At 36.9% G+C, this 24,088-nt stretch overlaps 1 protein-coding gene across 1 annotated transcript in view; it reads left to right on the forward strand.

The window, feature by feature from the left end:
• Positions 1-1,435: 1,435 nt before the first annotated feature.
• Positions 1,436-24,088, forward strand: part of si:dkey-234i14.6 — a 147,763-nt gene continuing 125,110 nt past the window's right edge. The window contains exon 1 of the mRNA XM_039763357.1: positions 1,436-2,741. Within this exon, the coding sequence (XP_039619291.1) occupies positions 2,277-2,741 (465 nt within the window). The 5' untranslated portion in view covers positions 1,436-2,276. The remainder of the gene's footprint in view (positions 2,742-24,088) is intronic.

A 24,088-nucleotide genomic window follows, 5' to 3' on the forward strand; every position in this document is an offset into this window, starting at 1 on the left:
GAGGAACTGTATTATTTGAAACTAGAAAAAAAAATCAAAAGACCCTGTCCAAAACTTCTTTAAAACATGGCAGTACTTAATTTATTTTTTTTAGAATAAGCATACATATTGTATAGGGGAACATGTTTTTTTTTCGTCGGCTCTAGGTTATTCTCTCCTTCTCTTGGGTGGGGGTTGAATGTATTTATTTTGTTAGTTTTTTTTTTTATCTCTGTCTTCTTTTATATTTAAAAATGTCTGTTTTTTTTAGATTAATGTAGAAATTATTTGGGGTATAAATTATATCAGTTTGATTGTATACTGCTACTTTTTTGAAATAAAATCAATTAATAAAATAAAAACGTTATTCGTACACCTTAAGCCCTCCTCAATAACGAAACGTGCCTATTCGTTATTAGTCCTGGTTATTTTTTTGCGGTCCCGAAGTCTCTTACCGTTTGCGCTCTTCCGCTCCCCCAACACGCATGTAATATTTGAACGCAATTCCCTTTTCGGGATTCAGGTGTAAACAATAACAGCAAAAACGTTTTGAGATTAGCATTGGTCTGGACAAAGGAAACAGTACGTAGGGCTTTTGTAACCCATTTTATTTTCTTTGGTTTTGTCTTGCGTCCGGTTTAATTGCAAACATTGCGTATTGTATTGTGGTATAATACTGTCTCCGTTCAGACGAAGAAGAACATGAAAAAAAGGTTACAATGTTATAACGGCAACTGCACTTGTGTATTCATTCCTCCTGGCTATTGTAGTGAGCGTCCTGTGCCATTAGGGGGCACGTACTGTTCCTCAGGCAAGGCAAGGCATTGGACCGTAGAACCGACACACTGGCCTGTGCGCGCGCGCTACTGTCCCGTGCCACTGGCTTGTGAGCGCGCGTTATGGTCCTGTGCTATTATCTCATGTGTGCGTGACGCTGTCCTGTACATGCGTGCCAGTGGCACGTACGTGCGGACGGTAGCCCGGAAAACGAAACAGTACGGTACACTTAATAGCCTAACCTCTCTTTCCTAATGTACTATACTGCTGTACACAGGTAATTCTCCGTAGTTATTGAGGATTTGACGTCTGACCTTGCCCTGCGTCACCTCATGCAGCTCGGACCTGCTTGTTTGATCGGGACTATCAGTCCAATACCCTAACCTAAACATCACTTGGCAGACCTGAAACTGGGGTGTGTGCGTTCATCTTCTTGTTCACTTCTGAACTCACTTAATCCTTAAAGTAAAGATATTGTCATTTAAAATAGCCTAACTACATTGGAATATCTTTATCGACCAATGTTAAAAGCAGTTTTGTATGGAAACGTGGTGTCGCGCATGCACCATCCTGTAAGTGTCAATCAAGCGTGTAAGAAAGGCGCCGGCTAGTGTACATTCTGTAAGACAAAAATCAGTGAGAACCAACACACTGCTCTTCACATCATAACATACGGACACACTTTAGTGATAATACATTTGTAACTGGATTATAGGTTCTACAGTGTAGTTCTGATGTATTTATGAAAGAAATGACAGAACGGGTTGTCGTTTTGAAAGATGAAAGCTTTTTGGAGTGGGACACATTTCAGTTTTGCTTTCCGTTTAACTGCCTAGAAATCCACGTTTATTTTACGCTGGCAAACATATCTAAGACTCGCTTTTAATTGTTCTTATGAAGCTTAATATTCTTTAACATTTGCTGAGAATGCAAACATAAGAAGCTAGTATGGAAAAATCGAATATTTTTTATAAGGCTAATGAAGTCTACGGATCTGAAAACACGACATAGTAGCTGCCACGGCAGTTTTTTTCCTCTCTACGCGAAACTGCAGCCACAGCAGCACCGGAGACTGTAATCACATTGCCGATGGAGAGCGTGTGCATACGGCATAGGGGTGTGTCTTGCTTTTTGCTGGAGGAAAAACCTGATTATTGCTAGCTATAAAAACTTAGCTCATAAAATATTAGTGACGCGTATTGTTCCACCTGCTTTCTGTCTTGCAGCAGAAGTGCTTTAAAAAATATTTTCTCCAGGACTGTTTTACAGCAGAGTTTTTGTCACATTTCTGTTTAGAGCCTTTCCTCGAGCTCTTACTCTGCAGTTGGGCTGCTTGGGCAATGTGCGGTTAATTTGCGGTTAACCGAAATTACAGCAGCTCTTTTTGTAATTACAGAAATTATCAGACTTTCATGTCTTTTCAAACGAAGAACATGAGGAGGTTTTGGGACAGCTGTTCACAATAATTTTCGCACATGTAACTGGCGACTGAGATATCCTATGCAGCTGTCAGATTAAATATGAGTAACACTGAAGATTACTTTAACAGCATTGAAGAGAAGTATGCAACTTTGGCCTACGACACGATCCTTAGTACTTTGTTTGCAGTTTTGGTGTATGTTGTAGTTAAAGTCAGTTTGGATGGGATCAGACAATGGAGAGCTCGTATCCCAATTTTAGTCGTTGGTTCTGGTCCGGTGGGGCTAACTGCTGCATTAGTCGCTGTCCGTTCCGGAAAGGTGCTGAAACTGACTTTACTGGACGAACGTAATCGGACGGCGTTACTGTGCAGACCTCAGCAGATCGCACTGGACCCCCGTAGCGTAAAGTTTTTGCTTCGCCTTGGGGTTGATTTCGATAACATGGAAGGCTGTTGGCACAACGACCACTTTTTTACAAAAATAGGCGTATTTCAAGAACATCTTTTAAGCATTTTGGAGCAAAAGAAACGACGGATCGATATCAATATTAGCTTGGGCACAAAGGTAAAATTCTATCTATCTATCTATCTATCTATCTATCTATCTATCTATCTATCTATCTATCTACTGCTCAGTTTGCCACTAATTTTTAATGCGCTTCAGAATTAATTTAGTTGATCTTAACGATCCATTATTTTGCCACTCTAACAAATCTGCAATGCAATGAGAATTGGTGTGGGAGATATTTTTCTTCGGTAACCTTGCGTCTTAAATGGAAAAAAAGACAAAGCCGATGAACGCAAAGTGTCGCTATTTTTCAAGTAAGTAGTAATGTACAGCGTTTATTGTACTATGGATATTTTGGGGCAATGGAAACATTTTAACCTAATAACTGAAAAAGCAGGCATACAAATACTCGTCTAAGTGATGTACTGAATAAAGTACCTGAACACTTTACATCACATTATACTACTTCACATCGTATACAGATTTACTTTTTATTTAATAATTTAATAATCTGACAGCGAATTGTCTTATTTAGGGTTAGTAAGAAAAGAAATTATGCATGGCTTGTAATCAAAAGCTGAAAAATCCGAGCACTGCTCACAATGTGCAGTGCTTGTTATCTTGGCATTCATTTTGGTCCTTTTTATGGAGCTGTAAAACAACGAAAATTTAATTTGTTACTTTATTGGCTTTATTTGTATTTAATGACGCAAGTCTATGTTGTATTTTTTTCTGCCTGCTAATGATGCAACTGGTGGTTATAATATACTTATAATATAAAAACATTTTGTCTGCACCCTATATAGTCAATATGCATTTAATTTGATTGCCGTAAACACAGTGACTTGTTTATAGTTTGTAAGAGGTAGTAGCAATAGGCTTACATTACTATGTTCTCAGATCATTTCATTCTTACCACTCACAAGTATACAGGTACACCCACAAACTGTTGTACAAGTATTCTATTTTAAAATAAAATATAAGACTGTACAAATGGCTATAAAACTTTTTATGCATTAATGTATTCATAGCGAGTAAAATGCCACATGCTGTGTGAAGATTACCATATTCTATTTTAATTTATCTAAATATCTTTTTTTCTGATACAGCTTATATAAAGAGAAAAAAGAAAGAATCATAGTTCCATATTGCAAATCACTACATTGGGTGCTTGAATTCTAAACTAATAGACATGAAAATACTAATTGATATTTTACAAAATAATGTATACTCATTGTAAAATCATAAATAATCATAATAAATCATGAATATAAACTAAGATGATTCCACATTGATAAGGATACTGCATTATGAAGGAGTATCTTTAAGAACAAATTTATGGATTTTAACGTTTATGTGATATTTAGTAGATATAGATAATATAAAGTGTTTAATAATTTGAACACTTGTGCTACAGAATGGTACACAAGTATGTGTAGCAAAAGGCAGCAACAATAATGTCACCCAGTCTGTTTGTTATAAATGACTGAATGAGTGTTATCAGTTGCTATGAGTCCAATGAATGAGCCAGTAGGTACCTAGTGAGCCTAATGGTCTTTCTAGTAGATTCATTATCATCAGTTTAATGAGCAATTTTAACATTGCTCATGTGTATCAACATCAATGATTTTGATTGACATTATTTGCATATGGTCAAGTATTGCTAATTGAGTATACAATTGTAAATTAATGTCATTTTGGAAATGTTTTACACAAATGGCATTCTGTAAATGAAATCCATTCCAGCATGATTTTGTTAAATATGCTTCTGTTTCAAAAATCTAGTTAGTAGATTAGGTTAGTAGTTAGCTTCTTTTGTTGCATGTCACATTTTCATAACAACAAGCTAAATCACATTGTTGTATTGTATAAAGCACATGAACACTGTTATCATTCACCGTACTGCCAATAATGAATTCCCCAAATCTACGATGAGGCTACTGGCCCACTGTTACAAGGGTGATGAACACTGATATTGCTGATTCAGTTGTGTAATAATAAATATATGCAATGCAAAGTTGACCAACTTACTCAGTAACTCACTCATCAATAAAAACACTTTCCCATTTAGCTAAAAAGCTGAAATTTGCCAGAATGGTACATCAAGGTATCTACTAAGAACAGGCGTTTCAATATATCAATATTTAGAGGAAAAAAAAAAACAATTTAAAAATTTAATTAAATTAAATATCCGAAAATATCAAAAATGTTTTGACAGATTTGATTGAAACTTGATAATGTTTCAGAAAAAAACTAAATTAGCCAACACTTTTTATTTTTAATTTGTTGATTTTTCCCAATAATGCTGTGGCGAGTAGGGCATTGTAGCGTTTCACATCTCCAGTTTCATAGCAGTGCTGATAAATGGGGCCTGCTGGTTTATGTATATATAAACCATCTGCAGAAGTGAAGTAAAAAGTGCAAAGTTCAGCTCAAAGTAGCAAGTGTTTGCCAGGTCCCATAGGTGTGTGCGCGGTCAGTCTTATCCGCAACCTTGTGCAAATGCTGAACTAGGAGCTACAATTCCCATCAGCCAATGTTCTGCTCCAGATGATTTCATTAGTGCTCACAAAGTTTAAATAAGAACATCGATAAATGCAGCATGTCATTAAAAGTAGCAACTACTGCATTATCTTTTTTCCTGAACCACACTGAGATAACAATTTCATTGTCTTGTTGGAATAGAGCAGTGCTACTCAGCTTTTGTGGCCTTGGGACGCAGTTTTACCTTAAGTCCATCGACAACCCACAGACTGTATTTAAAAAGCGATTGCCTTCTTAGTGAAACAAGTGCAGCTAAAAGCAGAGAAAAATATCCCACAGCACTGTTGGTTGTTTTGACAGATCAGAGGGTCTGTCACATGTGACAATAAATTGGAGATAAAATTATTTCTCTACATTTTTATCAATGCATAGCATTTTTAAAAAAGCCAACACTATAGTCACTCTTCATATTGCTATTAAGTTTGCAATATCAATCAATGATAAGCATTAAGCACTTTTTGTGGTTAAAAGAATTCCAAGAGAAAAAAACAATGCTTTATTATTTAAATCCTAATAACTGCTCTTGAATAGTTTAGCATTACTGATCTGGGGCTTAAATTGTAAAATCCTTCTATATAAAAGCGGTCGGGTGTCCTTCCGTCCCGTGAGTGCTACACGGGCGCGGAGTTTCACACACGCCCCATCCATTTTGCAGTGCACGATGGGATTTGTAGTTTCGTTTTTCCAGGTAAAAGATGATTTTTTACTCCAGACTGTGCGAGTAGCACGGAGTTTCACACACGCCCCATCCATTTTGCAGTGCACGATGGGATTTGTAGTTTCGTTTTTCCAGGTAAAAGATAATTTTCTATTCCAGACTGTGCGATATCTTCTTCTTCTTTCTTACTATATAAAAATGGTTGGGATTGTCCTTCCGTCCCGTGAGTGGAAAGTGTAGCGGTATTCCGCTTATCAAAGACTTACTACTTGCAGCTTGCGGTACGAAGCGACATGGTGCTCCCATCGTTTCCTTGCTTTTGTGCGCAATGCACTGGAAAAATAGACAAAATATGTCTCTGGAAATAATTAATGTTGATGGAGTACAAATGTCTCACCGCGTAGTAAATATCAGGAGGGTTCAAAAGGGCAACCTTTTTAAATTTCATCACAAAAATAACAGAAACTACTAGTGTTAAAGTAATACCGCTCAAATGCAATATAACCAAATTAATGAGTTTGTATAAAATATCAAATTGATCTACATATTGAATTGCCTTAAGAAGTGGTCAACTTAAAAGTCGTTCGCCTTAAAAGGCGGGTCAGCCTAGTAAAACATAATACTTGACATAATAATGTAACTCCTGTAACCAACATAATGTTTTCCCTGTTACTTTGCTGACAAATCAATACAACAAAAATCTTTACAACACAGTAACAATTTGAGATTGACATTTTCTGTCATCCTGTAAACATTTACTTTTGTCAGCATGTCTATAGCCTCGTTCAAATGCTTAGTGTGCCACAGGAAATGATTTAAAATGTATTAGTGATTCTGAAGCATTTTATTTTTCAGCTAAAAGTCACTGATCAGTAGCACTTTAAGACATAAGTGCTCCCTGGTGACAGACAGCCAAAATATGTCCAATGTTTTATGATTCTTCATGTTGTAAATCTGCAACTATGCAGATTTTCTGTGTATTACTTTATTACACATCACAGTGCACAGCAAATATTTGAACTGCAAAAATGCCTAATTGCAGTTTCAACAGCTTTTCAGTAACACCAGTACAAGCTTAATGAAGGGACCCAGAGGTAACCCTTTTAGTACAGAAGAATAGGCAGGCAGTATCCAATGAGTGAATGAGGCATCCAATAATATTGAAGTCAAGAGTTGGAGCAGACAGAGGCAGGAAATATAGACAAATGAGGAAAAAAAAAGACTTTCCTGCCTTTCAATGGGTTGCAGTACAGAGCTGAATAAAATAGGAAGACATCTTTATCTGTTTTAGTTTTATTTCTTTAATGGTGGATGTTGCACAGTAGGTCTGATCACCGTTGCTACCATGTTACATACCGTTGTCACCATGCTACATATAGCTCTTGGTGGTGTTGGTGTAAAAGAAATTGCTTCAGAACTCTTTATTAAAACAGTATTCAGTAATGTTACAAAGGTGATTTAAAACTCTTTCATTCCAAGCTAATAACTGCAAAAAATCTCGACTCACCATTAGCATCAAAGCCTAAAATAAGCATTGCCTTTGTATATAGTAGGTTTCAATAATTGTCTATCAAAAAAAAAAAAAACACTAATGACATTTACTCACACAAAAAGCACCATCCTGTTCTGTTCTTACCACATTCTGAAAAACAGCATCTCTATTTTAGAATATCAAACACAAGACATCAGACAGATGAGCTCCTCTTCTATTTGTGAGGTTCAAAACATGTGTGCTTCTTATTTCTTACCACTGCATTATATGCATTGTACCTCTGGATGAGCAATCATTGGCAGTCAGCTCTCCTGCACAAACAGTTGGTCTCTACAATTAAAGGGAAAGTAAAGCCTGTATGATTTTATCTAAGCTTGTCGCACACTTGGTTGTTGGGCATGTCACATTAGGTGATCACCTTCATGGGAGAGCACTGCTGACTGCCTCTGACTTGCTACGATTATATAAATGAAGGCTGCAACTAAAAATCAGTTGTGTAATATGACACAGACTCATTGAAAACCTGCTCCAGAGAGATGTAGACCTCAGACTGGGCAGAAGGTTCACCTTCAAACATGACAATGAATGCAAGCAAAAAGCAAAGCAAAATGTCACCTAAACATGTGCATGTTCTCTTTGCTTGTTTTCCACATGCCAGAGACAACTTTTGATTGATTGTATATGTTTGAGTGGACATGAAAGGGATAAAGCAGATCCAGGAAAAGTGATAGAAAGCAATCAAGAGATGTACCAGAAGCAATATTTAGTAATGGTCACAACTGCTGAAATATTAACACAGGTTAAAAAAAAAATACATATTAATTCTTTAAAGTAACTGCATATTCTGCTTTTTATTTTGTAGAAATGGAACTGAAATGCTCTTCAGTTTTCTGTTTAGGAAAAGAGCAGCTCCCAGTTAAAGTTAAGATTTTAATATGAGCCAGATATTATGTTCTTGTTTCCCACTATACAAGCCTGAAGAAATAGTACTAGTAATTAAACTTTATTGTGTAACGACTGTTATCTATATACCACTATCTCTTGATCCATTATCAGTATCTAACTTTGCAGGATCACCATAAAATCATAAATATCACTCATATCGCTCATAAAATTGATTTTGACTAACCATTTTCACCCATTTCAGGCTCAGGGGGACCGAAACATATCCCAGTACCATTGGGCTCACTGCCACACTAACATTCATTCAAAGCACAGTCTATACTGGGCCAATTAATTATCAGTTAATTGGACCTGCATGTCTTTAGGGATATACGAGGTAAACCACATTACCCAGAAAAAAATTCACATCTATATCTATATCTAAAATCCAACATCTGTCTGTCTGTCTGCTTTTCACGAGAGAACTGCTTAACGGATTTAGATCAGCTTTTTTCTATAATTTGCTTGAACATTCTGGTTGATTTGCCAGCCTCTCTCATCGAATCATATCATAGTTCGCTCACGGTACTGATTTATTTGCGCAAATCTGAGAGAGAGCATACAGGGCCTCGGGTGGGGCTCCTCACTGAGCTCCAGCCTCTGTTCCAGTCACTCTTCCTCTCACCAATGTGTTGGAGCATACCTTGGCCCCGCTTAGCTAGTGATACCTGTTTGTTCAACAGACATTATCATCTACAGATTGTAAAGGAGTAAGTCCGGATATCTTTGAGAGAGGGATCAGAGAGATATCATTGCCACATGGTTTTCTTCCCACATAGGGGATGCTGTTCTGTCAGAGCTGAACACGATCAAATACAGTGACAAACATTTGAAATTGGAATGTAACTACCTTCCGCTTGGCCATTTTTTTGTTTGTTTTTTAAAGTTTGTCCTGTTTCACTGCTATGTAGGTGGAGCCAGCAGAGGTCAGCTAGTATGGAAAATGAGAATGTACAAAATCCATGACCAGAAGAATGACTGATAACCAAGGCTTTGATTCTTGAAAAAACACTGGTAAATACTACACCATCATTCCATCTAGAAAATAAAATATGTAGCCATTTAAATAGCAATATATATATATAAATACGAGATTCTGCATACTTTTTAAAACAGAATTTAAAGTCTCAAATTTTTTACATCACTCGTGGTTAACAAATTTTTACCCAGAATTCTCTCCTGGTTCAAGGCCCATTTCTGACTCACTCTGTGATCATGCTCAAGTACAGCATACAGTATACAGATAATTAAATCTACAAACCTTTACAAATAATTTGATGTAAAGGCTAAAATCTAAATTGATCAGAATTGACATTTTTACCCTTAATAAGATTTGTAACCTATAATAGTGGAAAGAAGTGTGTAAGTTTTAGGGAAAATAGACACTTTCAGGGCCAGAATAAATATCTAGATACTGTATACTTAAATCAGATTTAATAAACAAATAATATTGTGCCACCACATATTACTACTGAGACATGACAATGATGGAACATCTAAGCAACATTAATTATTCTGTGTTATCAAATGCAACATCTAAATAATTTAATTTTGCTTGGTTGAGTAGTAGTAGTAAAATTAACTCAAAGCACATGGACCCAAGTTTAATTTCAGGCTGTGGTGGCTACTTTATAGAGCTGTCATTATTTTCCGATGTTGTCCTTCCACAATCCAAAGGCACGCAGTATGACCAACCACTTCTTTAAAATGCCCAAGACTGTGTTTGTGTGTGTTCTATGATAAAGCAGTATTTTGGTCTGAGAATGCTCCGGGTGTTTTGAGGTCAGCTCACTTGTGACACTTACCAGGGCATACTGTAAATGTTTGCAAAAAGAAGTAAAGTACTGTGGTTTACAGTGAACTTTAAATATTATATTGAGTTTTCTTTGTTTCGACATTTGGAACAGTGTATCTGATATTTGTTGCATGGCATCCATCTGTCTATCCATCAATTTCTTGAACCCATTTTTTCCCCAAAAAACATAACGGGAAAATAATGATCATATGGTGGTATATGTAATGCTGTGAACCATTTTTAATACAACTAAGGGCATAGAATGTAATTTTATGGTGAAAACAACAACAGAGCAACTATTAATGATGGAAGGGAGCCTATACACATGCAATTAAAAGCCAGACAGTTTGTTAATATTTAACTAATCTAAATCATACAGTGATTCAGATATGAAAAATTTTGATTTGGCATCTTTAAAACACATATGGCACATATGGCAATTGTTTATATTCTTTAAGGCAATTTCTTCATCACACTGACAATGACAAAATGACTATTTTTGAATGGTTCAAATATAAAGGGCAGAATTGTATGGTAGATGATGCAACACATTTTCCAGTATCCTGAAATTTTTATAGTCCCGCTGATTTCTTAGCTAGAACTGAATTATTGCTGCCAGTTGAATGTATTTTTGAGATACCAAGTTGCTTGTTTATAAACATTCAAGAGCTTTAATTATATCTTTTTTTAGTAAGCTACAGTTAAAAATTATATGTAGATGACAAGACAACCACCAGCTATGTCGATCTGAATTGTTCCTGCGTGTACTCCAATATAAGTATCTGTCTCAGTATTTTTGTGGAAGAAAATAAATAAGAAAAAAGTAAACGTATTAGAAGAACTAATTGGTTCCATTTCACAAAATGTTTTAATGATGTTCTCAAAAACAAAAAAATTCTACAATATTAGATTTTTTTCATGGCACAATAAGAATACTAAGAACCCAAATGATTAAATAATATCCTTCCCTAAAAGCTAGAAATAATGATTATTTAAAAAGTATTTAAAGTTAAAATCTTCAGCCACTTCAGACATTTAGAATCTTCTCAAAATATATGTGTAACCTTGGTCTCAACTGTGAATTGCTGGGTTCAGCATTTAATACATCTTATCAGTGCTTTCCAGATAGTGCTCAAGGACTAGTATCTTCGAATGCCACAAAATAGTGAAAAAAAATTTCCTCAATTTTGGCAGTTATTATTTGGTGCATGTAATAAACAGAATAGTCATACTGGACTACTGTTACTACCACTGTTGAAGAACCAAGATGGATAAGGTCACGTACTTTACTACAGTGATTTTGTGCTTAAGAAAGTCAGAAAAAAAGGCTTTGAACCATAAAGAAGGCCTGGCCCTAAAATTCAAATAAAGGCTGACAGCTTGTACCCTAAAAAAGGGTATCAGGCCTATATTCTTCAAAAAGGGAAAGTGGAGCCATAAAAATAATAAAACAATCCTTATAATAATAATAATAATAATAATAATACACTCTAATCAAGAAATGAATACAATCAAAACAAGAAGAGAATTCAAAAATTACCTGAGAAGGAACAAAAAAGTTGGTTCAAAGAGGCAATCCAAAAAAGAAGAATCACCAAGTCCACAATCCATAATCTAAAGCCAAAGGCAAGAATCCAAAAACCAGACAACCAAAAGAGAACTTACAAAATCCCAAACAGGCAGTAGGGAGATTCCATGAATGAGAGTCGAACAACATGTCAAAAACTCTGACTCTGTATACCCTGTATAACATGTTACCTCCTGTATAGTCATAGCCAAAAGATTTGAGAATGACACAAGTATTAGTTTTCACAGATCTTTTTGTCAGATGTTTCTGCGGTATACTGAAGTATAGTTACAAGCATTTCATAAGTTTCAAAGGCTTTTATATGACTATTACATTAAGTTTATGCAAAGAGTCAATATTTGCAGTGTTGGCTCTTCGTTTGCAAGACCTCTGCTCTGGCATGCTGTTAATCAACTTCTGGGCCAAATCCTGACTGATGGCAGCTGCCCATTCTTGCATAATCAATGCTTGGAGTTTGTCAGAATTTATGGGTTTTTGTTTGTCCAGCCGCCTCTGCATTGACCACAAGCTCTCAATGGGATTACGGTCTGGGGAGTTTACTGGCCATGGACCCCAAATTTAGACGTTTTTTTCGCAGAGCCACTAAGTTACCACTTTTGCCTTAAGACAATGTGCTCCATCATGCTGGAAAAGGCATTGTTCATTACCAAAATGTTCTTAGATGGTTGGGAGAAGTTGCTCTCTGAGAATGTTTTGGCTGTGTTCTTAGGCAAAACTGTGAGTGAGCCCACTCCATTGCCTGAGAAGCAACCCCACACATGAATGGTCTCAGGATGCTTTACTGTTGGCATGACACAGGACTGTTGATAGTGCTCACATTTTCTTCTCCAGACAATTTTTTCTGGATGCCCTAAACAATCACAAAGGGGATTCATCAGAGAAAATGACTTTACCCCAGTCCTCAGCAGTACAATCCTTTTACCTTTTGCAGAATACCAGACTGTCCCTGATGTTTTTCTTGGAAAGAAGTAACTTCTTTACTGCCCTTCTTGACACCAGGCCATCCTCCAAAGGTCTTTGCCTCACTGTGCGTGCAGATGCACTCACACCTGCCTGCTGCCATTCCTGAGCAGGTTCTGCACTGGTGATGCCCCAATCCTGCAACTCAATCAACTTTAGGAGACAGTGCTTGTGCTTGCTGGACTTTCTTGGGTGGCCTGAAGCCTTCTTCACAACAATTGAACCTCTCTGTCTAACTCAATCAGCATGGCAGAGTGATCTCCAGCCTTGTCCTCGTCAACACTCTCACCTGTATTAATGACAGGATCACTGAAATGATGTTAGCTGGTCCTTTTGTGGCAGGGCTAGAATGCATTGGAAATGGGTTGTTTGGGATTAAGTTTATTTTCATGGCAAAGAGGGACTTTGCAATTAATTGCAATTCATCTGATCATTCTTCATAACATTCTGGAGTATATGCAACTTGCCATCATTTAAACTGAGGCAGCAAACTTTGTGAAAATTATTTGTATTATTCACAAAATGTTTCGCCATGACTGTACATTTTTTCCTTTTTCTATTTCTCATGGCATCCAGTTGTCATTTTCATCTATTCTTCTTCTCTCTCTTTTACTTTTTTGCACAAATTCAGCTGTCTACACTATCATTCTACACCTGTTAAATGTGCATGTTGCACTTACTCCCTTCCTCACCTGCTTGAGCATAAGTTACCTGACCCACCTTTTTCTAATCCCCTTCTTTCCTTCTATTGAATTACACTTGCTTTTTCTATATTAAGTGACAACGATAAATTACTTCTGGCATTGCCACCTTCTCTTGCCCTTGTTGTAGAGTAAATACAGAATCCTTTCAACCTCACTTAAGTGTATGCCTAATGATACTTGTGTGAAGCTGAAAAAACAACAAGAAACGTCAATAGAGAAAAAGCTGTAAAAAAAAAAAACACAGCCTCTTATTGGCAACCAAAAATGCAATTTTAGAAGAACACACTGTCAGTGCAAGTACCATTGCACACAGATAAAAAAGCACAAAAATAAGCTCACCATAGTAGCCAAGCAAAGACGATTGTATGTCATCAAAGTCAGACAGTCTTGTATCTAATATAAAACAACAGGAATATAACAGAAACTTGGCTATGAAGAGATAAACATGGATCTGGGTGCAAAGAAAGTAGACATTGCTTTCCAGGCCTTTGATTATTTGATAGAAGAATCTGCTAATGGATATTGAGCATTTGCTGCTAAACACAAATAGGTGAAGTGAGACATTAGTGGAAGCATGTGCGCTCCGATTTATGTTCATGTCTGGCTCCATCAGCATTTCCATCATTAATTAAGAAAAACTGGAACTTCTCACAGTCAACATGAATAAGGATGGATGGCCTTTTGGATTCTATAGAGCTCCATCTTATTCAGCTACAGAGACAGCTGGTTACTTCAGGTTGTTATAGTTAAAGATCTCCGATACTCAGGTGCTCAAAATTGAATTGGATTAGATTGGATTTACTTTATTGTCATTCAAACTATACAACAAGGAGTGTGCAGCTGAATGAAATTGCATTTTTCCAGGCTCAATGTATGAACACCAACATAAAGACAAGTTAACGTTATGTAACAACAGATAGATATAATAGCCAGCATAACACACAGAATATATGTATAATCCAATAGACACATTGGTGAAGAGCTGTAAAGTGTTCAAGTGATGAAAAACATAATGCACATATATAACAGCATTTTATGAGGTATGCGATTCTGATATGTGTTCAAACAGTCTGTGTGTGTGTTTTGAATTATTTAACAGTACCAATATAGCAACATGTTGCTTGTTGTTGGTGGGAGTTTAGTAGTCTGCTGGCCTTTGGGAAGAAACTCCTACTGAGTCTGGCAGATTTGCACCGCAAAATACGGTGGCGCATCCCAGAGGGCAAACATTTGAATAGTCCAAGGGTTGGGTGGGTGGTGTCTGTGACTATCTTAGTAGCTAAGGCAGCGTGACAAATACATGGAAGGAAGGGTGGTTCTGATGATTTCCTCTGCTGCCTTTACCACACTCTGGAGGGACTTCTGATCTAACACAGTGCAGCTACCATACCAGACTGAGAGGCTGCTGGTCATGATGCTCTCTATAGGGCCTCTGTAAAATGTTGTGAGGACAGGAAGGGAGAAGTTTACATTCCTCATCAGTTGTAGAAAGTGAAGGCATTTCTGAGGCTTCTTGACAAGGGAGATGGTGTTTGTATTCCATGCCAGGTCATGATCTGCACCCCCAATAACTTAGTGCTTTTTTCTGACTCCACAGAATTGCCATGGATTATAAGTGGAGTGTGTGCCATGTGTTTCCTCCAGAAGTCAACAATGATCTCCTTTGTCTTCTAGACATTCAGTGACAGGTTGTTGTTGTCACAACAGACAATGAGTTGGTTCACTTCCTTGATGTAGGCAGAGTCATCATTGTTGCTGATGAGGCCCACCACCATTGTGCCGTCTTTGATGATTTGATTCGAGTCATGCCTGGCATGAAAGTCATGAGCCATTAAAGTGAACAACAGAGGACTCAGAACAACACAGCCTTGGCAGACTACAGTGTTCATAGTGATGGCCTCAGAGATGTTTTTTGCCAATATGCACTGTCTGGTGTTTGTCTGTGAGGAAGTCCAATATCCAGTGGCATAATAGGGTGTTGGTGCCAACTGGGTCAAGTTTTCTTACCAAGTGCTTGGGGTTAACTGTATTAAATGCGGAGCTAAAGTCAATAAAGAACAGCTGCACATTAGCTGTTCTTATTTTACTTAAGAGCCATGATCAGATGGAGTGTTGTTGATATGGCATAATCGGTGGAGCAGTTGGGGCAATATGCAAACTGAAGTGGATTGAACGTTGCAGGGAGTTTGGATATTATATGGTCTTTGACCATCCTTTCAAAGCACTTCATCACGGTGGGAGTGAGAGCTATAGGGCAATATTCATTGAGCATTGATGCTGGTTTTTCCCAGTTTTTTTATGGTGCTTTGACCTAGCCTGAGACACTGACTGATTTATGTCCCTGTTTAAAACCAATATGACACAAGCAAGACAGGAAGAATGGTCTGTTTTGGCCAATAGCAGAGCACAGATGAGGACTGAGGTAATGCCATAATTAATTACATCCTTTCATAATGGCAAAATATAACAGCACATGTATAGTCAGGTGTCTCAGAGCCCTTCAGCTTCTTTTTGAGATAGCAACTAGAAGTGTGTCATCCAAAACATGTATAAGACATTGAGGGGACTGTTTGTAAAGGTGTTGAGTGAATCACCCTGGTGGAAAAAGGAGGTGGGGGAGAAGAGCATAAAAAAGTTTGAGCTGAGGTTTGCAATTCTTATTTTACAAGAAAGAACTGTCTCTGAGAGATTAACCCAGGGCTCCCAGAAGGGACATAAACGGCCTCTTTCTGCTAACCAAACTTTTAAGATATGCTCCAGCATATCTGCTTTCTGTTTGATACTGACTTAATGGCATATATATTTTACATTCTTTAATTCTTTGCACCATGGATACAGCAAAATACTAGTAATGTTATTTAGGGATTCTGGTCCATGCTGACACAATAATATTACATAATTTCTGCAGATACTTGGCCACACATTCATTCTGCAAACCTCCAATTCCACCCATAAGTACTTTGTTTGATTGAAATCTGAGGACTTTGCAGACCATTTGAGTCAACTAAAGTCATTATGCATTGTAAAAGGCGCTATATAGTGCCCGACCCGGCACAGACTTACGCAGAGGCACGTGTAAAACAAACAGGCTTTTATTAGTTTTCTTCAGCCGTGGGGCACGTCTTCCCTGTGTCCCACAGGCCCAATACAGTTCCAAAAGCACAAAACACAGTTCAAACAACCCTTCTTGGCACCACCACTCCTCCGAGGCAACCTCGTCCTCTTCCTCCCGATTCTGGCCTCGAATGAAGGGAGGCTGGCCCGTTTTATAGCCCACCCGGAAGTGTTCCAGGTGCTTGACTAGCTGGCCCTGATTGCACCTCCGAGTGGGGCTGATAACTCGTCCAACCTTGTTGCTGGCTCTCGGCAGCACCCCCTAGTGGCCACCCCATCTCCCAACCAGGCCGTGGAGGACTCTATGTCCCATGGAGCCACGTGGGAGACTGGGAAACGAATAACGGCCGGGGAGGCTGCCAGCAAGCGTTCCGAGGAAGGTATTGAGCTGTCCATGGTGGCTTCCCCAGAACATATGTAGCAGGGGCGTCCCGGCCGGGCATGGGACCTGGCTGTCCGTCACAGCATGTTATAGCAGAAATCAAGATTTGTGAAATGAAACAATTTTCCCAGTCTTCAGTCATTTATTTTCAGCGAACACATGCCTGATCTTTCTGTTCTTAGTTGTCAGGAGTTGAACTCAGCATGGACGTCTGTTATTTTGTAAGTCATGCACTGGAAGTTCCAATGTATTGTACATTCAGAAGTGTCCTTTTGCAAACTTCTGTTCTAAACAGCTATTATTTGAAAAAGTCTGGCCAATCATTGAAAAGATGTTTTCACCCACATGACTGCCACTCGCAGAGTGTTATCTATTACCCCATTCTCTATATATTCTTGTGACTCTAGTATGTGAAAGTCCCAGAAGGGCAGCTGTTTGAAATGCTGAAACCGCCACATCAGGCAGCAACAATCATATCATGGTCAAAGTCACTGGTCATACCTATGCTAATATTTGGGGTGACTACCACTAAACCTTCTGTGTCCTTGCTATACACTATTGAGCTGCAATTACATGACTGGCTGTCAATACACATTTGGCAAGAATGATTTGTTTCTCTCAATTAGCTTGAAACTTACCTAAAACCAATATAACAGCTTGAAAGCCAGCTCTGCCTCCTTGTTCTAATCCTTGTTACAACTTTTCACACTGTATGGTAAGAACAGAGGAATTTCAGTGGTCTGGGAATACATCGTCACAGTTGCTAGTTCTAACCCTAATAAAATTTCTTTTTTATTTATATTAGCATTGCCATTATTTAAGCATTTTAAATTATTATTGTAAATTATTGTAAATTTCCCCTTGGGATTAATAAAGTATCTATCTATCTATCTATCTATCTATCTATCTATCTATCTATCTATCTATCTATCTATCTATCTATCTATCTATCTATCTATCTATCTACTGAGTCAGTTATAGAGTACTGTGTATACTCACATTTATAAGGCTGTGTTAGCTTACAATGGTTTATTAATTGCTCTCTATTGGCAGTTTATTTAGTTTTAAAATTAACTGTGCAGTAAAATTATCTGTAAACGTGAGAGGAGTTGTACAGAATTTAAAAGTATTCTTTTAACATTCTTAGCTTTCACCTTTTGTTTTGGCAGTAAGCATTTAGCAGTTACATTTCAGAAAAGGTCTGTGCACATTTCTGAATGGATTTTGTCAAGAGCAGCAGCACATTCAATGTCAAAGTCATTTCAGTTCAAGCCTGATCATTGGTTCCTTTGATCTATCCAAATGGTACATAACACACTACTAATAATGCTGGGACAAGAAAACACACAATTCACTTCTTGAGTTTAACTGGGCAATGAGTGCAAACGGCAAAATAAACAAAAAATTAACTAAAATGAAGCGACTGAAACCCAGGTGAGAGGCAAAACTCACAATTGATATTTAGCCAGTAAGTCAAAAACCAGGCAAAAAATGAAAATTAACCATAGAGAATACAAAAAAGGTTTAGAGGGAATTATCTTCAGATCGGATAAAGCTAAGTGCAAACACTGGAGATGGGTTCAGCTGCAGAACTCCACAGCTCCACGATTCAGTAGCTCCGCTGGACAGCCAATTGGATTGCAGGTTTTTGTCACTTGGTTTACTTGACTCTTAGCCATAGTGTAAACAGGTGTTATCACTGATGTATAATATAAAGCGACAATATTCCACAAATGGAGAGGAGCTATGGAGGTCTGCAGCTGCTAGTATCTATTGAAACACTGACCTTTTATTCCATCTTCTGATGAACTCTAGGTCACGACCCCAGAGACCACACCCCTAGAAACGCAGGATTCAATCCTAACAACGGTACACAAAATGGCTTCCATAACAGGAAAAAGCTACAAGACCCCAAAATTCAGCCCTGATTATGACATCCAGGTGGCTCAGTGGTTCGATTAAGAGTGTTAGGCTCAGTCCCCAGTTGATATACCATGTCTGTATAAGTTGCTTGTTTTCTTTATGTTTATGTGTAATTTTTCAGAAAGATAAACTTTTTAATAATTGGCAAAATGTAGGTTCAAATTTGAAGAACAATAAAATATCTATGGATTTACAGTAATGGGTCTTTGAGGTACAATAATTTATCAATCAAACCTGACACTAAATGGTTTTCTCTTGTTTATCAAATTCCTTATGTTCTCATTTTCTATTTTTGTATTAATTCAACATCAAAAAATAGAGATCTGTGAATTATTTGATAAATAACACTAATTTTGAAGTCCTGTGTTCCACACTATAGTTAGCATATTACTGTAGGCCCCTTAGTTCCTCTTATTTCTCTAAGAATAAGGTAGGAAAATTTGGCAAAAGTAGATCACATTGTCTAAAAAACCTTATCTGATATATGTAATAAAGCATTCCTCAACAAACTTCATCCAATTTTTGTTCATTGGGGACTGGAATCTAAGCATGTCTCATCCTTTGCAAGGTAGGATCCAACCCTAGGAAATATGGCAGTCCATTGCAGGGTCTATTCATGCACAAACTGAGACTAGGATTGGCAATTAATCTAAAATATGAGAATATGGAATATGAAAAGAAATTTTCAGTATCTAGAGTAAAACCAACACATATATAAGGAAAATGTGCAAACTTCACATAGACACAATGACTAAGATGAGTAAGATTGGACCTCAGGACAATGGATTAGTGATAATCCTCAGACACCATGTTTGTCCATGGTGCCATTTATTAATGGAAACTTTTTTCAACATGAATGGACAATTTGTTCACAGACAACATAATTCTATGTAATTATCAGCCATTTAAGTCTGTGTCTATAAAATGGTGTTTTGCTATTGATATGAATGAAATATGCAGGATTAACATTCTGAAAAATATTTCCATATTTTGAATTGCAGCACAAGCATAAAGATTTTTCTCTCCACTATGCAGTTAATGCAAAAAAGAAAAAAAAAAACAAAACTATAAAATCAACCATACATGTCAAATGAAATGTTTCAGGTTAGTGACTACAGGTCCTGTTTTGCCCCTGGCTATGTTCAATTTGCCATTCCCTGCTAGTCTACTCTCGGTTCTGGGCCTTCTCTCATCCCTAACATTCTGTGGCATTTTTGAGGCTTTGTTGATCTGTCTGCCTGATTTGTGCACTGCACCTAAGAGCAGAGTAATGCTAGTACCGACTGTCGGAATTATTTAATGTAGTTTATTGAAACATTAAAGAATGGAGGTTGAGACAATGACATTCACTCCTGCCTTAACACAGAATATTACCCTAGCTAAGCACTTACTGACTGATTAATATACAACAGGAAAAAAAGATTAACTCTTCTGGAGTTACTACTTTTCAGAATGTGAACAAGTCCAGTGTACTAAATGTATAAAATAACTTATGTTTCATCAATAAATCAACAAGGTGAAAAGATCTTTATGTGAAAATGTTTAATTGTGTCATTTCTCTTAATGTGCTCTTCCTTATCTTCACCCTGCACCCACTTTCAGTTTCCTGAAATAATTTTTATCTAATTTATTGCCTGCAGCCATTCAAAAGACCTTGATCAAGCTTGAAATAATCTTTTTTCCTTTCAGGTTTTATGGATTAATCCTATTTCTTATATTAAAGTCTGTTTAATTCAATGTAATTTTTCAAATGGTGCACAAGCTAATAATAAACTTAGAGCATCCTGAAACATAACAATTTAAAAATAAAACTCGCAATAACATTAAATCCAAGCTCAAAAGTTTTGTTACTCTTTTCTGAATCTTCCAGTGGCATAAATGTCACACATAGTGTGACCTGGCTGCAGAAAACACACCAATAGAAATTTCATCAGCTTATGTACAGCACCTAGTAGGTTTGAACAGCTGGACAGAGCAGGTTTGGTTTGGCAGAGCCGTCTTATGGTTGGCTCTGGTCCAAAGGCCATTTTTTATAGGACAACAACTGGAAGGGGCAGAGTCATTTGTCCACAGTGGGGTCTTCTCACCACTGTGGATACTGTTAGCGATAGTGTCACCCTCTTTTCTTGGTGTGGGAGTACATACCCTTGACGAGCACGGAAGGCAATGCATGACTTGAGAATGAAAGCCACCATGTCGCACAGTATTTAATGCTGCTGACTTTCTTTCTTCAGAATGACACTCTGTTTCTGTGTCTTCTTGAGATTTTTTCATGGGTATTCCTGCCACATCTCAATGACATTCATGATAGGTTTATTAACTACTTTAAATCAGCCCACATTTGAGTGTTGACTATGAAACACCTGCACTTTGACAGGTTTCTTCCTACGTTCTGATCAATCACTCTGGAGTAGGCCTTGATTCCCAGTGACCCTAAATTAGATCAAGCAAGTTTGGTAAATGAATGGTAGGATATTTAAAGTATATATAATAGACCAATATTTTATCAGTTTTTAATGATCTTGTTATCTTTTCTCTAATGGCTTGTTAAAATTAATTTCTTTTTTAGAAGATAATCCTATATGTACCAAATGCACAGACTTATACACAAAGATATTAAAATAAATCTATCATGTCTACTCTGGTACACCTTATATTCGGATAGCACTAAACAGCAGTAGCTTTGACAAACAATGTAATAAATTACAGCAGAGATAGTATAGCTCATAAAATTGTGATGGCTTCACCATAATATGCTATGCAGCATGCATGTTACTGAAAAATATTGGTTTTTAGTTTAGGTACTGCAAAAATGCATCAATTATCCATTTACTCTTATGTAACAAGACCTTAACAAAGGTATTTTTGGCCTTCATAATACTTATAAAACATCAGTATATAGGTTATTAATTTCTGTGTGGTGTGGAATATTGACATGATGGTAAAATTAGTTGTTAATATGAAGGATTGACAGGTTTTATAATTAACATATAATATCAAGAGTGATGTGCCTTAAGTAAGCAGCCTCAGATTACTCCAAAGTGACGTTTTGTTAGTGGATCACACTGTAGAGATAACACTTTACTGATGCTATGTAATTGTTACAAAGTCCCAACTAAGTTACATAGTAGTGAATGGGCAATAGATGCATTTTTGCAGTATCTAAACTAAGGTGGCGCCAAAATATCTTATATCTGCAATCTGCCGTAATACTGTATAGCCAAAATACGCAGAATCTATTAATCATTATTTTATATACAACCTTCCACAGTAGATCACAAAATTCATAGCTTTAAATCACAAGGTTTCCAGAATTTCAATGTGACCTTCAGCAGGTCACTCAATTTTTGGTACTGTATGAAAAAATGGGAACTGTTAAACTATAATTGTACTATAATACTGTAGCTCGGTACTTATAAAGTGACTTGGAATTGATAAGGTGCAATATGCATATAAAATTTCTTGTGTTATAAGTTTCTGAACAATGCATCTGAGAATGCACTTGTAAATGCACATTCAATAATTATAAATAGATACATACTGTAATTGCATAGATTCTAAAACATTCTAAAGCCAACTTGGGGTTACAGGGGGCTGAGCTTGTCATGCCAGTATTAGATGCAAGGTAGAAACCATTCCTGGACTGGCATAAGTTTATCACAGGGAATTCTTATTCATGCAACCACATTAGCAATGGGCAATTAATGGGTCATTTATTATTTTTTTTTTTTTTGTCTATGCATCCAATTAAAGATCTTGGAAGAGTTTATCCCAAAAGCAGCAGGACAAGGTGCCAGCCCATCAGAGGATAAACTCCACATAAGGCATCTAAGGTGCTATATACAATTAAATTGTAATGGTGTTTTGCAGTATAAAATCATTTATATATTGGCTTTTGAAGTGTTAACTCATTATGTAATAATGTAGTAAACTGCTAGTTGGTTTGTATATAACATAACATAGCATGACATAACATACTCGACCCCTCTTAATGTCAATTTCAGTCATGGGGACTTAAACAAGGCAGCCCTGGTCAGAGCACCGGTCTATAACACGGCCCTCACATGCACACACAAACACTCGGACTTTACTCGAGCAAATTAAAGATAACACATAATATAACATTGTTCACTGGAGGTGGGAGCATAACCTGTAGCATTGGGTGCAAAGCAGGAACCCTCCAAGGGCAGTGTGCCACTCTGTCAAAAGGCCGACTCACACATTCACGAGTCTTCATACATGGCAATTAAAGATGCTGCTTAAAATTTATTTGAAATGGTGGTCTAAAATATATAAACTATTTTAATATGGATTTTGGAATTATTCTTGAATGTAATCGGCTAATATACATGGGGTTGTTTGCTTTATGCAGTATATATAATTAAATATTTTATAATCTTGAGCAAAATGCTGTTATACTGCCATAGATAATGATTTCTCTTTGAGGCATTCGTGTTTAAAAATAAAACTAATGGCTTTTTTAACTATAAGCCTCTTATGAAAGGATGGGATTACTCCAGGCTTCTTGCCATTTCATGCGGTGATCCTTTGGACATATTAATTAATTTTTAAGCTTAGTAGATGTGTCATGCATGTGTGAGATACTGAGTCTGTTATTAAGAACTAATTATAATAGACAGTAGGGATAAAGTATAATAGGGTCAAGAGGTCACAGTATTGTCAAAGGATCTAGTATATGGCACCCAAACACTGTAGAAGGATTACAGATTTTACAATTTATTATTTTTTTCTATATTAGTGTTATGCAGGCAAAACCAAGACTGCCTAGCCCCTAGAGGGATTAAATAATTTAATGTAGTCAACAGTTTTGTAGATGAATTTATTTATAATAAAATTAAAACACCCTTTCTTCCTCGCTGTTTGCCTTTCCTCCATTCCAGTGAGCTGATGCCCCAATCTTTCTTCATGCACGTTGTATTAACAGTTTTTTATAGCCCTTTTTGTCACTTTTCATGGGCTGAATCAATACTAACTATAAGTCTCAGTGCCTCTGCTATGTATATAATGCTGAACATGCTGTCCAGTTTTGCATGTTAGCTATATTCAAATTCCGTTATCCGTACTGTTTCTAAATATTCAACTATACTTTTTGTTACACATTTCCCTTTTTTATTTTCCCGATAAAAAACTCAATTCTTATTTATTCCATTTTTTTATGATACTCACTTTGCTGTAGGATATTTCATATTTATAACGATGCCTAAACCTAATGCTTACTTTTAATATGGAGTTGTATTTATTTTGGTATACTAACTGCATACTGTATATAAATTGCATTTTT

This window comes from Polypterus senegalus, chromosome 9 (assembly GCF_016835505.1).
Source record: "Polypterus senegalus isolate Bchr_013 chromosome 9, ASM1683550v1, whole genome shotgun sequence".
NCBI lineage: Eukaryota > Metazoa > Chordata > Cladistia > Polypteriformes > Polypteridae > Polypterus > Polypterus senegalus.